The 22,032-nt window shown below is 35.4% G+C and overlaps 1 protein-coding gene across 13 annotated transcripts in view; it reads left to right on the forward strand.

The window, feature by feature from the left end:
• MYCBP2 (MYC binding protein 2) overlaps positions 1-22,032 on the forward strand; it is a 272,995-nt gene that overhangs the window by 152,402 nt on the left and 98,561 nt on the right. For all 13 annotated transcript variants that reach the window (XM_013057218.2, XM_013057219.2, XM_013057220.2 and 10 more), the window contains 9 exons: positions 4,203-4,428; positions 5,695-5,813; positions 6,479-6,566; positions 8,908-8,957; positions 10,728-10,900; positions 12,136-12,280; positions 14,978-15,193; positions 18,500-18,555; positions 21,308-21,423. In XM_013057218.2, the coding sequence (XP_012912672.1) occupies positions 4,203-4,428; positions 5,695-5,813; positions 6,479-6,566; positions 8,908-8,957; positions 10,728-10,900; positions 12,136-12,280; positions 14,978-15,193; positions 18,500-18,555; positions 21,308-21,423 (1,189 nt within the window). The remainder of the gene's footprint in view (positions 1-4,202; positions 4,429-5,694; positions 5,814-6,478; positions 6,567-8,907; positions 8,958-10,727; positions 10,901-12,135; positions 12,281-14,977; positions 15,194-18,499; positions 18,556-21,307; positions 21,424-22,032) is intronic.

Raw genomic sequence — 22,032 nt, forward strand, 5'->3', positions numbered from 1 at the left:
TACCTGTAGGAAAAAGTGATTTGTACAATGATCACCCATATGCCCTTCACCCAGCTTCATCAGTTAATATTTGCCACATTTGTTGTATTTATTTATATGGATTTACTACTGCTGAACCATTTAAGAGTAAGTTGCAAACATCATTACCCATCACCTTGTTCCTAAGAACAGTGATTTTCCTGTATAGCAACAATACATCAATCAAATTTAGGGAATTTAACATTGATGCTATATTATCATAATTAATAGTAGTAGTAGATCATATTACAAGATAAACATTTTTGCCAGTTGCCCCAACAACAGCATTACACATTTTTCTAAATCCAAATCTGGGTTCCAGCGGAACCCATCCACTGCATTTGTTTGTGAGGTCTTTTCTGTCTCCTTTGATCTGAAACAGTGCCTCAGGGTTTCCTTGTCTTTCAGGACATTGGCATTTATGAAGAATACAATCAGTGGTTTTATAAATTTCCTTTTATTTGGACTTGATTGATTGTTTTTTAATGATTAAACTCAGGTTGAGTGTTTTGGGCAGCAACACTTCATAAGTGATGCTGTATTCTTTTCAGTGCATCCCATCAGGAAGTACTTACCACTTGATTAAGAGGGTATCTGGCAAGTTTCTCCACCAAAAAAGCATCTTTTTTCCCTTTGAAAGAAAATGGTTGTGGGTAGGGGCACCTGGGTGGCTCAGTCAGTTAAGCAGCTGCCTTTGGCTCAGGTTATGATTCCAGGAACCCCACGTGTTCAGCGGGGAGCCTGTTTCTCCCTCTGCCGCTGCCCCTGCTTGTGCGCGCTCTCTCTCTCTCTTTCTCACTGTCAAATAATAAATAAAATCTTTGGGAAAAAAAAGAAAGGAAGAAAATGTTCATGGGTAGACAGCTAGAGACTATATAAAAAATATCATTTCCTAACAAATTTCACCCAGGGCTTTTAGCACCTATTGGTGATTCTTAACCCAAATCACTTGTTCCTATAGGAAGTTTCAAAATGGTAGCTTTCTAATTCTCTTATTCCTTTCATTTGGTGTTCAATTTTAAAAGACAGTTTTCCCATCCCCTCCACTTTTAAACATTCATCCATTATGTTACGTGTTTATATCAATACAGGTTTAAGAATTTTCTTTTTGTTTAATGTTACAATCCTTTGCTGTCATTATTCATTTTGACGCTCAAATTTTAGTTGATTTGGCAGGTGAAAGTTCATTCAAGCTGGATTCTTTGTCCTTTTCCTATGTTTTTTTTTTTTTTTTTCAGTTTTTGAGCATTCCTTTTTAATTCCAGTCAACATCGTAGGGGTCTTTTCTTTATGTCTATCCCATTTAGATGTCACTGTAAAAAACAATTTCCTAAGCAATTTCCTTTCAAAATGTTTTGTCTTTAGAATATAGCCCAGTGACATTATATAACGAAATACTATATTCAGAAGTTGGAATAGTTCTTTTCATCTATATGCGCAGGTTGCTTTATGATCACTTTGCTGTAAGGATAGCCCTATTTGGGTTTTTGTGCTTAATTTTTGTGGTTTTCCCCCATCCTACTTGATTCAACTTTATTTTTTTTTTTTTATTTTGATAGAGATCACAAGTAGACAGAGAGGCAGGCAGAGAGAGAGGAGGAAGCAGGCTCCCTGCTGAGCAGAGAGCCCGGCTCGGGCTCCATCCCATAACCCTGGGATCATGACCCGAGCGGAAGGCAGAGGCTTTGACCCCCTGAGGCACCTAGGTGCCCCTAATTTTATTTTTTAAATGTGTAAAATAGTTAACATGACACCAGAAATAAAGTTTTACAAAATAATATGCTCAGAATTATGAGGCCCTTCCTTTTCCCTTCTCTGGTTCTCACTTACTACACTGAGTATCCTGGTGTTTCTTTGTTTCCTTTTTGAAAAATAGATAGACGGATATAGATGTAGTCTTCTTTTTCTTTTAATGGAAAATGGTAGCACACCATGGCACCTGGGTGGCTCAGTCAGTTAAGCGTCTTCAACTTAATGTCATGATCTCAGGGGTCCAGGGATCAAGCTCCATATTGGGTCCTCTGCTTGGTGGGGAGTCTGCTGCTCCCTCTACCTGTGTGCTCTCTCTCTCTCACTCTCTCATTTAAAGCAAATAAATAAGATCTAAAAAAGAAAAATGGTAGTACAGCAAATACACTATTTTGTACTTTTTTAATGTAACAACATGCATAGAAATCTCCCCATATCCACTTAAAGAAATTATTCTCATTCTTTCTTAAAATTGGTTTGTACTCCACTGTGAAGATATATCATAGCTTTTTCAGTCAGTCTTATCTATGAGCATTTAGGGTATTTACAGTATTTTGCAAATTTTTGTGCAATGAATAACCTTGTGTATGTGTTTGGGTTTTTTCTTGTTTGTTTATTCATGTATTTAGAAGTATATCTTCAAAGTAAATTCTTAGAAGTGGGATTTCTGGGTCAAACAAATATAGACTGAAGAGCCATATGCTTCATACATTTGGGGTTACTGAGTCAGAAAGTGAATGAATATGTATCTTTCCTAGATGTTGAGAAAATCCCTTCTGTAGAGGCTATACTATTTTGTGTCTCCACCAATGTTTGAGAGTGCTTGTTTTCTCACAGCCTCTCCAACAGAGTACATGATTAAATTTTGGACCTCTAATAAAATGGAAGAAATGGTATTTTACTTGTGGTTTAATTTGCATTTATGTAATTATGAACAAGAGCTTTTCATTTAAATGGAGTTTTTTTTTTTTTTTAAAGATTTTACTTATTTATTTGACAGAGAGAGAGATCACAAGTAGCCAGAGAGGCAGGCAGAGGGGGTGGGGGAAGCAGGCTCCCCGCTGAGCAGAGAGCCCGATGCAGGGCTCGATCCTAGGACCCTGAGACCATGACCCTAGTCGAAGGCAGACGTCTAACCCACTGAACCACCCAGGCGCCCCTGGAGGTTTTTTTTTTTAAGATTGTATTTATTTGACAGAGAGAGAGATATCACAAGTAAGCAGAGAGGCAGGCAGAAAGAGAGAGGGGTGGGGGAGCAGGCTCCCTGCTGAGCAGAGATCCTGATGCAGTGCTCGATCCCAAGACCCTGAGACCATGACCTGAGCCGAAGGCAGAGGCTTAACCCCCTGAGCCACCCAGTGACCCCTAAATGGAGATTTTTTTTTAATCCTACTAAAGATTTTTGCTTTAGTCTAAACTAGGTAATTTTTTTAGACCAATATCTTAGGAGATTTCTTAAGGCTCATATATCCTATAACTATTTCTTAGTTTACTATTGACATGGTCCTGTTTAATTGTAATTTGACTTTTAAGACAGGATTTTTCCTGCCATGATGGTAACAAAAGCTTAAAAGTGGCCTTAAAAATAATGTAATTATATGTCATGAAAAACTCACATTACAATAAAACTTTAGGTTAAGAAAACATAAAAATCTAGGTTTTCATCATGTGGTTTTTTTTTTTTAAGGTTTATTTATTTATTAGAGAGAGAAAGCACATGTTGTGGGTGCACATGGTGGAGAGCAGAGGTAGAGAAGCAGACTCCCATATGGCTTAATCTCACAAACTTGAGATCATGACGTGAGCTGAAAGCAAGAGTCAGATGCTTAACCAACCAAGCCACCCAAACACCACTCATCGTGTGTTAATATTTATTTATTTTCATAATATATGAAGTTCTGAAGTATTTTGTTACTGAAAAGTATCATTTGTAGCACATACTATGAATAATAGATAACCTGAAAGTGACTAAAACCTTAGATTTTAATGATTTATTCACTTTCTATCAATATATCTTTACATTTTACCCATCAAATTATATTTTCATTTACCTACTTATATTCCTTAAATGTATTTTGACTGAAATGGAAAATTTATTATATAAATGAACTTCCACAAGAAGATTAGCTCAATGTCTATAGAAATTAACCTTGTAATATTATTTAAGTATTATCAGTATGTACATACAAATATTATTAATGTATCAACCAGGTATTAGATAGAAAACAGTAGAAATTGCAAGCAGGGAGTTGGGACAATTGATACTGAACATTAATATGATTTTTTATCATATTGAAACTACTCTATTAATTTCTTACTTAAAATTTAGTTTGCCATATGTTGAAAGCATCATTTTTACGATACGTCCTTTTTCTAAAATAGGAAAAAAAGACGAAAATCAAACTCTTCTTAACAAAGTGTCCTCTTCATCTCAGGTGACATTCCCGGAATGTGTACGGTGGATAACGATCGAGTTTGACCCCCAGTGTGGCACTGCACAGTCAGAAGATGTCCTTCGTTTGTTGATTCCTGTTAGAACTATTCAGAATTCAGGATATGGACCAAAATTAACATCTGTTCATGAAAATCTGAATTCCTGGATAGAATTAAAGAAATTTTCAGGGTCCGCTGGGTGGCCTACTATGGTTTTAGTGTTGCCAGGTAAGTTATTTTTTCTCTTCATGTTTAATATGGTAAAATCTACACACTTATAATAATTATACTTAGTAAGGATCCATCACTGAAGATGTTTACAACTTTTGGAAGGATTTTTTCAAGACCTGCTATGCATCTGATTGCACTTGAGTACTGAAAAAGACTCTGGGTGTGGGGTATAGCATGACTGAGTTTTAGAAGAGAGAATGTTGTGAGGATCTTCTGGAAAAAGATTAGCTTGACCAAAGCAGAGTTAATACTGAGGAGTGGCTGCCTGCACAGTTGGGAACAAACTCTAGAAAAAGTGGATTTGCTCTTTTATTTTCCCCAGTAAGTGAAAGATACTGAGAACTTAACAGGACTCTTTTCCATTCAGGAGAATTGGTCAACCACCTAACCTTCTGAGTTATGGTTTTTTTTTTTTTTTTTAAAGGTTTTATTTATTTATTTGACAGAGAGAGATCACAAGCAGACAGAGAGGCAGGCAGAGAGAGAGGAAGGGAAGCAAGCTCCCCGCTGAGCAGAGAGCCCGATGCGGGACTCGATCCCCGGACCCTGAGATCATGACCTGAGCCGAAGGCAGTGGCTTAACCCACTGAGCCACCCAGGCGCCCCCCTTCTGAGTTATGTTAAAGCTATTGTTTTTCAGTTCTTTGGGCTTGGAGGGATGTGTATTCGCATTTGTGGTTGTGTGTGTCAGAGACGGACAGGCAGCACTTCTGTTATTGCTATTACTGGTATTCTTTCAAAGAAAGTTTGTAAGTTATTAAAACTGTATGTAGTCTGTTGTGTTTTTAACCAATTAACCATAAATATTCTTGTGATTCCTCAAATTCACAGCCTGTTTGAATTCAGAAGCTTGTGTCTTCTGGTCTGACCTGCCTTGTTTGTTTGTGAGGGGCCAGGTTAGAGGATTGCTCATTTTGAAACAGAAAAGGCTAACTAACCTAGGTCACCCTGGTAATTGACAGGTAATTGAAAAAATGGTTATGTAACAAAGGTAGAACATTTGATGTTGAGAGGTTGGTCCTAAAGAAAAATAATTACAATTCACTTGGGATGTTTCTGTTGTTGGCCAGCGTGGTTTTTAGCAGTCTTAATCCGGCACATACAGGAACACCCCTAACACCCCAAAAAGACTGGGCTTTTTAGTATCTGATTTGTATTGCCACCTATCTTGAGATAGATGAAAGATATTTTATATCTTTAATTTTATATTTATATAATTTTAATAAAATTGTTTCAGATTTTGAACTCAATGTTTTTCTTTAGGAAATGAGGCCCTTTTTTCATTGGAAACTGCATCAGATTATGTGAAAGATGACAAAGCTTCTTTCTATGGTTTTAAATGTTTTGCAATTGGATACGAGTTTAGCCCTGGACCTGATGAGGTAAGAAGGAATTATCTTCTCATTCTATTAAGAGTGTGTTTTTGAGGGCTGCTATTAACTAAAGTTGTATTTGCTACCTGTATTCAAGAACTCTGAAATTTATTTTAAGTTAGGGTGTATAATTTAGAATTCCTTCTGGTTTAATTTTGTGTAGTGGTTTTTTTGTTTTTTTGTTTTTTGTTTTTTGCTTTTTTTGCTACTTTTAATACATGAAGAGAATGGAGTCTGTGCAACATGACGTAGCCTTTAAAGAAAGTATAATTGTGCCTGCTTCAAATCCCCTCAGGTGGCTGTACCTTTCTGAGTAAATAATAGAACCTGATTTCACAATGGGACTAACTCAATATCCCTTCTAAGTGTTTCAAATCATATAATAAAAGTTGAAAAAAATTATCATGCTACTTTAAAGTAGTGAATGATAAGTTCTTTGGAAGATGAGCCTATAGGCCTGGACCTTGTAACATGTAGGAGATGTATTATTGACCCTCTTCTACTCTTAATTTAACCACTAGCTGACCTGTTCTTCCTTCCGGTCTCAAAAGTTAGGCTTGGATGCAAATCACATTATATTAATAAGCTACCTTATCTTCCAGACACTTTGTCCTACAAACATTTTTTTAAAGCACGTTTTTGTTTTTTTGTTTTTGTTTTTAATGATTATCCAGGGAGTTATTCAGTTGGAAAAAGAATTAGCCAATCTTGGTGGAGTTTGTGCCGCAGCTTTGATGAAAAAGGATCTAGCACTTCCTATTGGTAAGTCTGGTCGAGTACTAGGTGTTTATGATTTTTTTTTAAAGATTTTATTTATTTATTTGACAGACAGAGATCACAAGTAGGCAGAGAGGCAGGCACAGAGAGAGGGTGAAGCAGGCTCCCTGCTGAGCAGAGAGCCCGATACAGGGCTCGATCCCAGGACCCTGAGATCATAAACCTGAGCCGAAGGCAGAAGCTTAACCCACTGAGCCACCCAGGCACCCTGTGTTTATGATTTAAAAAAAAATTCAAGAGTAGAATATGCTTATTTAGGACATTCTGAAATAAATTATCAAAATCAATTCAGTAGTCACATACATTTATGAATAGTAATATACTAGTAGTTTGGGTTTTCTTTACTGAAGTGTCCTCTGGTCTTTTTTATTCACACACAGACATGCACAAAAACCCTCCTTAGGTAAGTACATGCTATGTGCCAGGCACTGGGTTAAGCACTGTATATATGATATTAAGCCAAAAGTTTGAGATATTTCTTAAATATCTTAGTGGACATATCAAGTTGGCAGGTGAATATTCATTGGCACTCAGGGGACAAGTCAGTGGAAATGTAATTTGAACACACTTGATATTTAAAGACATGGACCATGTGAAAGATGGGCTAGGAAGAGAATACAAATAAGAACTAGAAGATCCCCCAGGATCAAAGGTGGGACTTGCCAGAGTGTCAAAAATGGACAGACAGGATGAAAGAGGTGTAAAAAACACTCTGGTATAGCAGCCAAGGAGGTAGGAATAAAACCAGGAGAGAGGACATTCTTTTGAATGCAATTGAGAAGTCAGTTAAAATCTACCATCGAGTGGAGAAACCAATTGGTTACTTACATACTCAACAAGAAATATAGGAGAGAAACAGAAGGCCTTTAGACTAGAGTGAAAGAATGGGTAGTCAGAGCGGGGGTGCAGGTTGAATAGATATCTCTTTAGAAGAGTTTTCATGAGAAGCACAGCAGAGAAATGAGGCACTGGCAGGAGTAGTACCTCTTTATATGATACAAATTTGTATATGTAAGTTGATTTATAATCAGGATGATAAAGGTGAAACTAAAGTTAAAAATGTTTACTGATTCTGTGATGCTTGGCGTTGAACATTTATTTTCACAGTGTTTGGGAATAAAAGGCAATAATTGTATTTCCCCAATTCTAATCCCTAGAAGTCCATCTATAGCCCCTCCCTCTGAGACTACACCTCTCAGTTCATCCTCCTTCTTCCGTTCTCTTCTTCTTCTCATTTCTTCCTTCTCTGTTCCCTTCCATGCTTCTCAGTTCCCCTGTTCCTACTGAATGTTGTTACATGTACGAGCAAATGAGACATCTTGTGTTCTATTTATATGAAGAAAATGGGTATAACCTTTGGAGAAAATTTGTTAATACCTGTTCAAATTTTCTATGCCTTCTACTTTTTGATATAGCAATTGTTGTATTTACTTGCACAAATGCTCAAAAAATACGTGTTGTAAGATAGATTAATATAACAGTGCTTATGGTTATAAAACCTGAAAAACTGGTTGAATAACTCAAGGTACATCTGTCAGTGGAAATGTGTCCAGCTATAAAAACCAACAACAAAAGGAGTTCTCTATGTCCTTACCAGGAAAGATTCCAAACTATATTAACTGAGAAAAGCAAGTTGCAAAAGCTAGTCCCATTTTTGTGAACATTATGTTATATATATATATGAATATAGGTGTGTGTGTGGACAAATATGTATGTTGACACACATAAACTTATTTGCATACAGTTTCTTGAACAATACTTCAACTGTTGACCTGTTTATCTTCAGAAGGGAGATGATGGGAGAATTTTTCATTCTACAACTCCTGGATAATATGAATATTTCCTTTTTAAGATGTATAACCTTAGTAATGTTTTATATTAAACAATAAAGGAGAAAAGGGATAGAGGATACAATTATTACCTCATTTTTTCCTGTGACTCTTTTTACTAAAGGTATAGCTCTTCTTTCTATAACATACCAAAATAAAAAGACTCTGATTCCAAATAATCAGTTCCCTTATTTGGGGGGGGAAGGGATTATAAATAGGCTAAATGTAAAAGTACACATTTATATGCCTAAATATAGTCTATATCTTATGCAAATCACTCAATGGATAATTTTTTAGTATTGCCTTGAGAATTATAGCTTATATTCACACTGAAAATTACACTTTAAAAGGTAAAGCACTGAGACTGATCCAAAACGATAATAGTTCTTTTCAGTCTGGAATATCAGAATTATGAAAAAGGTATAATTAATGCAAAGGACTAGAAAGTTAAACTAAATATTGATATATGTTGATAAAACTTTTCATTCACACAACAGGTAATGAATTAGAGGAAGACCTTGAAATTCTTGAAGAGGCTGCATTGCAGGTATTGTTCCAAACATCATAAGGATAAGATTGTGCATTAATTTAAAAGGACTATTTTCATTCAGATCAACCTTATTTTTCTTGAATATAAGACTTTCCTCAAATACTTGATTCTATTCATTGGCAGATAAAGATACTTCTTGGTGGGAGAAACTCAAGTGAGCTCTTGCTGTGCTGCACAGTGGTTGTTAAATCTGAAAGGAGACATAAATCCTGGGGGTGGGAGTGGGGGAAGTGGGGGGTTGGAAGAAGAGTTACCCAGTACCTGGGGGATAGGGGAAGGCTTTACAGAACTGTTGACATTGAAATTAGATCTTGAAAGTTTTATTTACCAGTTAGAAAAAGAGAAAAGAGTATTAATAGTAGTAATATAAATAATGCCTATAGAGCACTTTATAGTTTATCATATCTTTAATATTATCTATTTTGGAATTTTCATTTTGAAGTCAATACTCTCTTTTGCACCTTACAATACAATAACTGCAGTTTAGAGAAATCCTATGATTTGTCTAAGAATTCAACTAATTGGGAGATAGAGTCAGGTACCTACAGCTAATGGTTTAAATCTTATTTATTTCCCAAGATGAATTGATCACAGCAGTAATAATAAAAACAGACATTATTTGATCTTGACCTCATCAAATACTATTCCAAATACTTTGAATTTTTAAAAAAAATTTTTATTAACATATAATGTACTATTAGCCCCAGGGGTACAGGTCTGTGAATCGCCAGGTTTACACACTTCACAGCACATACCCTCCTCAATGTCCAAAACCCAAACACCCTCTCCCTACCTCCCTACCCCCAGCAACCCTCAGTTTGTTTTGTGAGATTAAGAGTCTCTTACGATTTGTCACCCTCCCCATCCCATCTTACTTCATTTTTTCCTTCCCAAGCCCCCAAACCCCCCACATTGCCTCTCAAATTCTTCATATAATTGTCTTTCTCTGATTGACTTATTTTGCTCAGCATAATACCCTCTAGTTCCATCCACATCATTGCAAATGGCAGGATTTCATTTCTTTTGATGGCTGCATAGTATCCCATTGTGTGTATGTAGATAGATAGATAGATAGATAGATAGATATAGATGTGATATATATATATATCACACCTTCTTTATCCATTCATCTGTGCATGGATATCTAGGTTCTTTCCATAGTTTGGCTATTGTGGACATTGCTGCTATAAACATTCAGGTGCATGTACCCCTTCAGATCACTACGTTTGTATCTTTAGGGTAAATACCCTAATGCAATTGCTGACAGGCTAATAGAGTTTATGTGCAGCCACAGTCAGGCTTCTGTCCACTTTTAGCCCAAGGCAGGACCTTGATCCCCACCCACCTAAGAGAACAGATATAGTCCAACCAGGAAAGATACTAATAATGGGAACACAGAAAGTGGGAGACTCCACAGCTGCCTGTAGAGGGAGGCCTGGCCCAGACAGATGGGGATGCAGCACAGCGAGGGCTAGACTGGGCAGGGATGCACTGTCTCAGGTAGCATGCATATCTCTGATGTGTCACTTGTTTTTGTGGAAGGAAAGAGGCTGGAAGTATTATCCCATCTTTTTCCCTCCTGGGGAGCCTATTTTGTAGGCTCTTTTTCCCGCCTGGGGAACCTATTTTATAGGCTAAAGGAGCTGTAAGGCATGGAGAGAAAATATGTTCCCCCAAAAGGACTCCCTAAAATTCTGCAAGTTCAAGAAACTCATGTAATTTAAATTTTACATTTTAAATACATAACTGTTCTCTTTTACCCATCAGGTGTGCAAAACCCATTCTGGTATTCTTGGAAAGGGTTTAGCTCTTTCTCATTCACCAACTATATTAGAGGCACTTGAAGGAAATTTACCACTTCAAATCCAAAGCAATGAACAGTCCTTTCTGGATGATTTTATTGCTTGTGTTCCAGGATCAAGTGGTGGCAGGCTTGCAAGGTAATACGCTTTAAGCACTACAATTCCTGACTGTCTGGTCTTGTCTCTCTCCTTATTTCTGAAGAAAAACTAAAGGAAAGTCATTAAGATGTTAAAATGCAGCCTTAAATAATCTGGTTTATATGTTTTGAACTTGCTGAAGTATAAAATGATAAATATTTTAAAAATATATGGTTGTTGTTAGTTGATTAAAGTTTCCTTGGTGAACTTTTATTTAAAAAAATAGATGGAGCACATGGTATAATTGAGAAGTATATGTATATTCAATAATAACATGTAATATCTAGACTAAACTTAAATTTATCACTGTATTTTATTTTAATCAGATTTCTCTTGAAAGCTACCAATAATATAAATATAAATTAAGAATTTAAATGAAATAATTCGAGGTTGTAGAGTTCTCATTTATTTTTTTGCTATTTGCTTCTTTTTTTTAATGGAAAGAAAAAATATCCTAGCTTGTTTGATTTTACTAGTAATTACAGAAGTCCAACTTCTTCCCAGTTTTAGTTTTAATAAAAGAGATTCCTCTGTGGTTCTTAAAAACCAAAATGGTGATTGGAAAATAGAAAATCATTTAAATCAGCCTCACTGCTAACTTTATGGACAATCTTATGTAACACAACAGAATTACTTATCACTTATCTCCCAGGACAACTTGAATGTAGATCATGCAATGAATTCAAGAATGGATATCCCAGAGTATAGAAATTTGACAGAATTTTCATGGAAGGTAATGAGGAAAGATAGTTGAAAAATTGTGTGAAGAGAAGATAGTGTATCTTTAACCTAGCTGTCCTCAAGCAAGTACAATGCCATTTCTGTCACTGCTTTTATAGAGGAGCTGTTCTTTCCCAGGTTTTCAGTCTGGCAAATTAAGGCAGATGTCCTTCAGTAAAATGCATATGCTTAAGACTTAAAATATATATAACCTAAATTCATTTTCTTGGTTATTATATCATCCATGTTAAAATGTCAAGTTTTCTGATTTTAAAATTATTTCTATTTTATTTATAAAACCATCAGAAATCTCATGTACTTTGACATATTTTTTAACAAATTTGTCATTAACAGTTTGCAAGGGAGACACTTGTGATTTTCACTGCATTGGAAATGAAGATATGGTTTTAGCATTTTGTTTGATACAGGTTTTATTCATTTGGCTTAATTTCATGTTAATCATTAAAGATACTGATGAATATTTAGTTTTTTGCTTGCTTTTTCGTCACTCTCAGGTGGCTTCAGCCAGACTCTTATGCTGATCCTCAGAAAACATCTCTGATCCTGAACAAGGATGATATTCGTTGTGGTTGGCCTACCACCATAACTGTTCAAACAAAAGACCAATATGGGGATGTGGTACATGTTCCCAATATGAAGGTAATTATATCAGAATTAAAGTAATAGTCATCATGGGACGCCTGGGTGGCTCAGTTGGTTAAGCAGCTGCCTTCGGCTCAGGTCATGATCCCAGGGTCCTGGGATCGAGTCCCACATCGGGCTCCTTGCCCTCCGCAGGGAGCCTGCTTCTCCCTCTGACTCTGCCTGCCATTCTGTCTGCCTATGCTCGCTCTCGCTCACTCTCTCTCTCTGACAGATAAATAAATAAAATCTTTAAAAAAAAATAGTCATCAAAGCACTGACTATTTTAACTAATAAAATTTTAGGGAAAAACAAGTGGCTAGGGCCCATTTGCAGTACTGTCTTCATATTTATAGAGGAAGCCAAAAAATTATTTAAATGATTTATTTATATTAATTAGTATACACTTCCACGTTATATATTTTATTATTTCTGTCTTACATTTTGCTAGGAGGTATGGTGATCAAAAGAAGTATAAGAAAGTGTTCATTTATGTACGTAGAGGGAAGGCCCTTATTATGTAGTGATTGAATAAATCAGTGAAAGAACACATTTTTTTTTATTAATTTCTTTTAAGCGTAACAGAATTCATTGATTATGCACCACACCCAGAACACATTTTAAAACTTTGTATGTATTTTTTAAAAGACTCAAACACACTGAGTGATGGACTTTCAGGAGGGTACGTGATGTAATGAGCACGGGGTATTATATAAGACTGATGAATCCCTGAACTCTACCTCTGAAACTAATACACTATATGTTAATTAGTTGAATTTAAATTTTAAAAGACTAGGTACATTCTGTATTTGGTACTGTTGAAACATTTAAAATATAATATTGGTACATATTAAATTAGAAGTTTGTGGTGAAGGTTCCTTGGAAAGTTAAAAATAGAATTGCCTTGTGATCCAGTAATCACACTCTACTGGTTATTTACCCCAAAATACAAAAACACTAATTCAAAGGGGCATATACATATGTGTTTATTGCAGCATTATTTACAGTAGTGAAATTATGGAAGCAGCACAAGTGTCCATCAACAGACGAATGGATAAAGAAAAGGTTGTATATATGCACACACACACATACACAATGGAATTTTGTTCAGCCACAAAAAAGAATGACATTTTGCCATTTGCAACACCATGCATGGAGCCAGAGAGTATAATGCTAAGAGAAATAAGTCAGACACAGACAAATATTAAATAATTTCACTTATATGTGAAATTATTTATGTGTAAAAAACAAAACAAAGGGAAGAAAAGAGAAACCAAGAAACAGACTCCTAACTGTAGGGAACAAATTAATGGTTACCAGAGGGGAGGGAGATTGGGGGATAATGGCTGAAATAGGTGATGGGAGTAGACTTTTAGTGTGATAAGCACTGAGTAAGGTATAGAATTGTTGAATCACTATATTGTATATCTGAAACACTGTATCTTAGCTATACTAGAATTACAATAAAAAACTTAATAAAAAAATTAGAAATACATGAATTTGGATAATAAAAGAATGGGAAACGGAAATAGTCATATGCTACATTAATGGATATAGTTATTTGGATATGTCTTTCCTGAGACATTAATTAATAATAACATTTTAGAGCATATTTTAATGCACTAAATGAATCCATTATGATATAATTAATGTAACTATCTCATTTTAAACTTTTATTATATTTCTAAAAAAAAATGTATTGAATGAAAATTTGTTTCGGGCAGTTCCCCAGCGGCTCCCAACCCCTCAAAGATTTGTTGTTGCAAAGTGATTTGGTTGTTTGAAGCTTAGAATTTATTAAGCCACAAAATCCTATTCACTCACAGAGTAGTTTATTTTAGGGAAAAAAAAAAAGTAGTGTAACTGTCATTCTGCAATATCTCAGTATTCTTAAAGTATAAAATTGTTCAGTGATTTACTTCAAGGTTCATAGTACATAGGCAAATGTACTTTTGATGCTAATTTATTTAGTGTAATTGTAGTTGTTTAAAGAAAGATTTAATCAAAATATATGCGGCTATATATTTGTGTACATAAGTGGCTGTATACAGCCAAAAAATACAATGACTGTAATTTTAAAAATCAGGTGTCTTTAAATTTGGAAGTATTCACTTTTTATCTTTTCCCTTTTTTTCTTTTTATTACATTTAAAGTTTAAACCTTTTAATGATGGCAATGCATTTAAGCTAAAGAATTTTACTTTTTACCTTTAAACTTCTATGTTTTTTAAATATAAGATGGATTTGTAGTATTCCCAGGGCATAATGCCAGTCCAAATTCTTCTATTATGTGTTATTTTTTAAGTCTTATCAATAGAGTACATTTTCTTCTGCAGAATAGTATAGCTAAAATGGAGATTGGTGCTTTAAATGTGAATTACCTAATAAAGTAATTTAATGTTATTCCCTGCAAGAATTCAAGAATTCACTGAAGGTTCATTCTGCTGTCCTGTACTTTATGAATAGTGGCATTTATTTTTATTTTATGTTTTGATGTCTATGAGTATTTGTTCCAGAAATCAAGACCTCTTTTACACAGATTCACATTGTAGAATTATCTTGCGGTCATTTTGCACACCTTTGAAAGGAATGCCTGAGACGGACCAGTGGTCACATAAAATTTATGGAGATGTGGGTCCACACTTGTTAATTATTTCTTTAAATGTGTCATAGACAATTACATAGTAATAGTATTTGGTTTTTATAATGTGGTTAGGTGGAGGTGAAAGCCGTTCCTGTTTCTCAGAAAAAAACATCTTTACAACAAGAGCAAGTGAAAAAACCTCAAAGGATCCCTGGCAGCCCTGCAGTAGCAACTGTGCCTTCCAATACTGATATGACCTTTGGCGGGCTGGCATCTCCGAAGCTGGATGTTTCCTATGAACCCATGATAGTGAAGGAAGCTCGGTATATTGCCATAACAATGATGAAGGTAATTTATTTCACTCATCAGAAAAGTTTTATTTTCCACCCTTTTCACTTAACAGGCATTTCAGTGATCCTAACACAGACACAAAATTACAGGTCAAGAGCTATTGATAGGTACAAACTTGGAATATTTTTTTTAGGATGATTTTTTTTCCTCCAAAGAGGATTTTCACTTATTTTTTTGGCAGATGCCTAAGGCAGATTCCAGTAATAGATCAAGTTAATCCAGTCAGAGATTGAGATGGTTGAAAACTCAGTTTCATTTCCTGCAAAAGTATTTGTCTATTTTCAATTTACCACTTCTACCTAGGATATAGAACCCTTCAAGAATTCAGTTTACCTAGCCCCCCTTCACTTTGGGGTTCTCTTATATGCCAGCCTTATGTCTTTGGGTTCTCTACTTTGGGGGTTTTTTGCTCTCCACTGCCTTTAGACAGATTTTTTAAAATACTTTGTGCAGCATTTTCAGTTCTCTCCAGAGGCATTGCTAGATTAAATTAGAAAATTGCACATTAGTTAAAGCGGAGTTAGGAATTGTGCCTGTAACAGAGAACAGTAGTGAGCCATTGAAGGCTTTCAGTTAGAGAAACAGCACAGTTAGATTTGTGTTTGGTAACGATCATAATGGAATATGGAGAATTATTGGACAGATGATCAAGAGACATGATTGGGTTTAAGTCTCTTTTGGAGAGGGAGTGTTGACTTAATGTGGTAAAATGTATTAATCCCTTGAACTGATGAGAATAGTTTCAAGATCAGTAGTACTTGGTAGCTGAAGGGGATAAAGAGAAAGAGGTAAGAAATAAAAGGTGAAATTCACAGTTTGACCTTAAGTAGTAAGATTGATATTGGAGGAGGAGCAGATTTTGGTGAAAAAGATAATATTTTGGGGTGTAATGAATTTTAGATATCTCTGAAATATCCGTGCGAAGATATATAAAAGGAAGTTGGTTGTACAAACCTGAAGTGATCACAGATCTTACCTCAAGACAAGAATTTGGGAATAAATAGCACTTGGATTACTCATGATATCATGGAAGCAGATAATATCTATCTTCCATTTTGAGTGAAGGGAGAAGTTCCAGGGCAGGATCCTGAGAAACACCTGATTCTAAAACTTTTGTCTGCATCAAAATCATCTGCAGCGCTTATTTAAAAAGGAGATTTTCCAATAATATGAAGATTTAGATTCAGTAGGTCTGGAGAGGGGTTCAAGAATTTGCAAATATGAAGAGTGATTCAAATTCAAAACCTACGCTTTGAGAAACATTGATTTACAAAATAGGTTAAGAGAAAAAAAAAAAGAAAGAAAGAAAAAAAGAAACATTGATAATAATATTAGCCAAAGAGATAGGACATTAAGCTAGGACCAGCATTTACTTTTTGCCACTTTCCCCCACTTAACCTACAGTAACTCACATAATCCTCACAACAGCCCTATAAATTTCTGGTTTTATTCCCATTTTACATACATGGAAACTAAAGCACAGAGAGAGGTGAAGTTAACTTGTTCAAGGCCACACAAGTGGCAGGAAGTCTGACTCCATGTTTGATTTTCCTGATCACTTCCTTATGGCATGTCTTGAAAGAACAGTTTGGGAGGGGTTAAGCAAATTATGCTGCAGAAGCAAAGTTTTGAAAAGGTTCTAGCAACAATGAATTCATCAATGATGTTGGCAGGAGCAGTTTTAAAACATTGTAGGTCAGAAGAATTTATAGATTGAGCAGAAGTAAGAATAACTGAGACAAAATGAGTAGATTAAGTCTTTCAAGATATTTGGTTCTAAGAAGAAACAGCAGAAATGGCATTGAGTGAAGGTTTTTAAGTTTGGGATGAATAGAGAAGGACTTAGACCCAATACTGATGAGGAGACAGTCCAGAGGAAGGAAACCAGGAAGATAGTCTGAGAGATGGAAATAGAGTCTAGAGTTCCAAACTCTTTATGAGGGAGGGGTGGGCCTTAAACAGGAGTGTCACCTCTTTCACCCTACAGGAGAGGGAAAAGAAAGTAATTAGTGCAGATGCTTGTTAATTTTTATGTTATACAGCCAAAAGAATTATTATGGTAGTAATCACACATTTTAAGTTGGATTAGGAGTGATGAATGTCAGGGTCAGGATTTTAAAACAAAGGGGGAAAAAAGGAAATATTCATTACAGAGAATGAAAGAGAACTGATGAGAAAAGAGTTATCACCCATCCTGAAGAATCAGATGAAATTGGGAAATCCTGTGTTAACATTGCAGTGTGTGTCATATGAACATGGGGAAAGTAATCATTTGGATTGATCAGAACTTTTCAAGACTATCCTGAGTAGAGTTAGAGCATTTACAGTATACCATCCTACACTGTCTCTGAGATACCAGTGCATGTTCTAGGAAAGGGATTTTCTTTTATCAGCCATTCACACCTACTGTGTGCTACTCAGCAGTCAACCAAATATTGTGGAGGATAGGGAAAATGAGATATTATCTGTTCTTTCATTAATAAATGCAGTATGTATTCTGAGGGAAAATGGTGGAGTGGAAAACACATTGTGCTGGGAATCTGGAACCCTGGGAGTTCCTGTTAGACCTACCCTTAAGCGGCATATTTCTCATTTGTGACTTTTTAGTAGGTGAAGGCAGCTTGGTCTTTTCTAAATCACATTCGTGAAAATAGAGAAGTGGGAAAAAGGAGGGAAGCTTCTGAGGGGTGTGGATGTGCCTTTCTTTAAATAGAGTAGAAGTTAGAAGTGAATGAGCCAGTTGGAGAACTTTACCTGAACTTTGAAAGTTAATGATCAATTTGGCAATATTGCAGGAATACAAAAATATTGGGAATAGTATAACTAGTTTCAGGTACCTGCAGTCCATTTTTGTCTTTACATTTCACCATAATTTTTTCCAGACTTTTTTTTTACCTTTTATTGAGAAACAGATTGTTCTCCAGGTCCAGTTGCAGCAGTCTTTATATTATGGATGTATATCCTGTTTTGGTTGTGAATTGCAAATCCTGTTCTCCCAGGTGAAGGCTTATCCTTGCCCTTTATAGCATCTTTTTTGGTGAGAAATCTAAAAATTTAATGTACTCAGAAGATTTTTTTTTTTCCTCTAAGTTTGTTGATGGTTTGTTTGTTACATTTGGGTCTTTAGCACACTTAGAATTTATTTTTGTAAAGGGTATGATGTAGGTAATTGAGTTTTTCTTTTACTCCTATATGGAGAACCAGTTGTGTTATTGTTTTCTTATCACTGCCTTAGGAATGTTTCTAATGAGTTACTGGTCTTGGAATTTATTTTACTGGATTCTTACTGGTCTCTTCTTAAAGGTTTATGAAAATTACTCATTTGAAGAACTACGTTTTGCATCACCAACTCCTAAAAGGTAAGGATCATTTTTGCAACACATAGCTAAGACATGTATTGTCAGCTGCTTATAATTTACATCAACCTACATTCCAACTTTATTTTCCATAAGCAGATATTTTATAGTATTTTTTACATTCCAGTAGAGATTTACCACAGATTTTATAATGTGTAGATTTACCGATAGAATATATCAGTTGCAATATTGCCAATGTTACATAATGCTAAGGTCCTAGAGGAAGAATAATTAGTATCTAAAAAGATACATATTGGCTTCTTTAGAGTTGTTAGTTTTCTTTTCTGGGGTTTTTATTCCTTCTTTCCTTCACCTTATATGTTATAGAGCAATTTCAGTACATGTTGTACTTTTATTTTTAGCTCAGAGTCTTAAGTTTTCAGTTTTTGAGTATTCTTATCTCCAGATTTGAGCTGATTTTTTGACTTACTATTTTATTTGCTTGTTAGGAGAAGTACTTTTGGAAGCCTTGAAAAAATTATTAGATAGAATGTACCTTGGAGAGACTACTACCTCCATAAAATTTAGAAAAAGCTCCAAAGTGGACCTGAAAAGATTTTTATATATTTCATTATAGCACATATCACATAACTTACTAGAAATTAACAGGTTACTGTGACTTTATTCTCACATGTATTCCAAGTAGAGTTTTAATGCATAATCTATAAAATTTTCTATAAAAATAGCCAAGTTTTGAGAATGTATCTTTGTCTAGAAATAGGGCATTAACATTCTATGTAAGGCTTAATTTTAGTTATAAAATGTCCATACAATGGAAGCATATGATTTTTATAAAAGAAATACGAACTCTATAAATTTATAATATGTTAAATAAGAAAATAGTGGCCATTTGCCTGTAAATAGTTTTTTCATATATATTAGGTATTTTAAACCTAATTAAGATAGTCTTATCTAAGTAAATGCATTATTTATTCATCAATATTATTAATTAAGCATCTGCTATGTGAGAGACATTGATATAGGCTTTTATGAACAAAATAGACAAGGTACTCGTTCTTAGGACATTTACATTCCTGTAGAGAAACAAACTATAAATAAATAAACAAAATGGGAATAATAAGTAAGTTTTTTTTGATAGAGAGTGATGAGGATAGGACAGTCCAGCAAAGTATTGGGTGATAGGAGAGGCCTGTGTGAGGAGGTGTTTTCTCATTAGAGAGCTAGATGGTAGTTGATCATGTTAAGATTTGGAGGAAGTTCGTTCTAGGCAGAGAAAAAAAGTTCGTTCTGGGGTGGACGGAGCTTGATGTCTTCAAGGAACCAAAAGAGAGCAGTGCAGGAGAGTAGTGAGCAAGAAGGAAGGTGGATGAGGATGAGATCAGAGAGCGGTATAGTAGTAGGGTTTAGCCATCTTTAGCCTGCAGATCATATCAGGCCCGTTTTTGTAAAGAAAATTATGTTAGAACATAGCCTTACTCATTAGCTACGTATTGTCTGTGGCTGCTTTTTGTTTCACAGAGATAGAGTAGTTAAGTAGTGTGACAAAAACTGTATTGCACGGTAGATTAAAATATCATTACCGAAAATACTACTGATCTCTGATGTAGAGTATCATGATTTCTAAGAGGGTCAAAAAGTCTGAGAAATGAGCTGGCGTTTTTGTTTGTTTGTTTGTTTGTTTGTTTGTTTGTTTTGGTTGGTACTGGGGTGAGTGAGAAGAGTTCTTCTTTGGCTATGTTAAAAATTGAGATGCCAAGATGCCTCCTGGCTATCTAAGTGGGGATGTTTCAGTTTTAAATTCAGGAGAGAAATAAAATTTGAGTCCTCTACATAGAGATGGTATTTAAAACAGAGGAATGGATGATCAACTAGAGAGATGCTATTTAAAGAAAAAAGAACTAGACCTATGTGGAATGTCCATAAATTAAGGGGCAGTCAGAAGGAGAGCCAACAAAACACTAAAAAACAGTGGCAAGCAATATAAGTACCTGGAGAATGTTGCAGAAGCAAAAAGAAGATATTTCAAGAAAGTAGGAGTTGTCAGCTATCAAATGCTATTGAGGGATTGCTGAGGATGAAGGAATGACCATTGAATTTGGGGTCATTGGTGACCAACAGAAGCAGTTACAGTGAAGTGCTGGGAACAAAGGCCTATCTAGGACCAGTTGTGGAAGAGAACTGGGAATTAAGAAATGGAGAGGGTGATTGTAGACCATTCTTTAGATAAGTTTTGATGTAATGGGAAAAGGGACATGAGACCTTACTAGAGTCTTGATGGTCATAATATCAAGGAATGTTAAAGTTAAGAGATTCTGAAGTTTGTTTGTATAGAAATGAGATGGAAATAAAAATGATTCAGTAAAGTGGGAGAAGTTGATGATGAGTGAGAATGAGCAAGGCAATTACAGCATGGAAGTGTTGAGGGAATGAGATTCACAGGACAAATGAGGGGGCTGGCTTTAAATAAGCAACAAGGCACTTCTTGGATTTTATCAGGACAGAAGGTAGAGATATGGAAAGTTGGTTTATTAATCTGATTACAACTTTGGGGATGTATCTAATTGCTTCCATTTCTCACTGAAAAAGTGGTAAGGTTGTGATCTTCTGAGAGTGAGGAAGAAGGGTCATAAAGGTTTGAGGAGAAGAAAAATAAAATGGGTCATTTGGGAGGGTGGGAACACATACTATGACAGGACAATAGGATTGCCACCTGTTGTAATAATACAGTTAGAAATTATCTTAATGATGTTGTCAGCTGTTTAACCAAAAGTAAATTACACCTTATTCTTTTCAGACCCAGTGAGAATATGCTGATCCGTGTCAATAACGATGGCACTTACTGTGCAAATTGGACTCCAGGGGCTATTGGGCTCTACACTATTCATGTGACCATTGATGGCATTGAAATAGGTATTCTTTAAGTTATGAGTTACTTAGTGCAGACAACCAAAATCAGAATTGTCTTTCTGTTCTGGTTTTCTCCTTAACTTATATCATAGACACATGGACAGGTTCCATTACTTATTTGGGTCTTCATCCTCCTTTACAGTGAGTACTTAATTAGTACATTCATAACATCTCAAAATTTTGTAATAATTTATGGTATCATCATAGCACTCATGACTCCTTTCTTCCATTCTCTAATGTGACTGGTCAACGATGTTCTCCTTTCTGCTGCTCACCATGTGCTTACCTCATCCCCCTCTTACAGTCTTTCTTTCCTGGCATAGAGCAGAGCCCATCTTATTCATCTTTGTATTTCCTAATCTAGATAAGTGCCTGGCACATAGTGGCTGCTCAATAAATAATTATCGAATGATTGAAGTTTCTTTATCCACCACTAACTCTAAAAAGTATATTGCTTTTCCTTTGGTCATTAATCTTTTCCTTTACTATTCATATAATAGACAACAGTAGAACAAGAAAGCTCTAATAAGTGTTTATCAGTATGAATTTCTTGTAACACTAATTCCTGATGCTTTTCAAGAGAAGGGGCTTCTGTGATGAGGTAGATTTGGA

This window comes from Mustela putorius, unplaced genomic scaffold, assembly GCF_011764305.1.
Source record: "Mustela putorius furo isolate JIRA1106 unplaced genomic scaffold, ASM1176430v1.1 tig00003974_pilon_pilon_pilon, whole genome shotgun sequence".
NCBI lineage: Eukaryota > Metazoa > Chordata > Mammalia > Carnivora > Mustelidae > Mustela > Mustela putorius.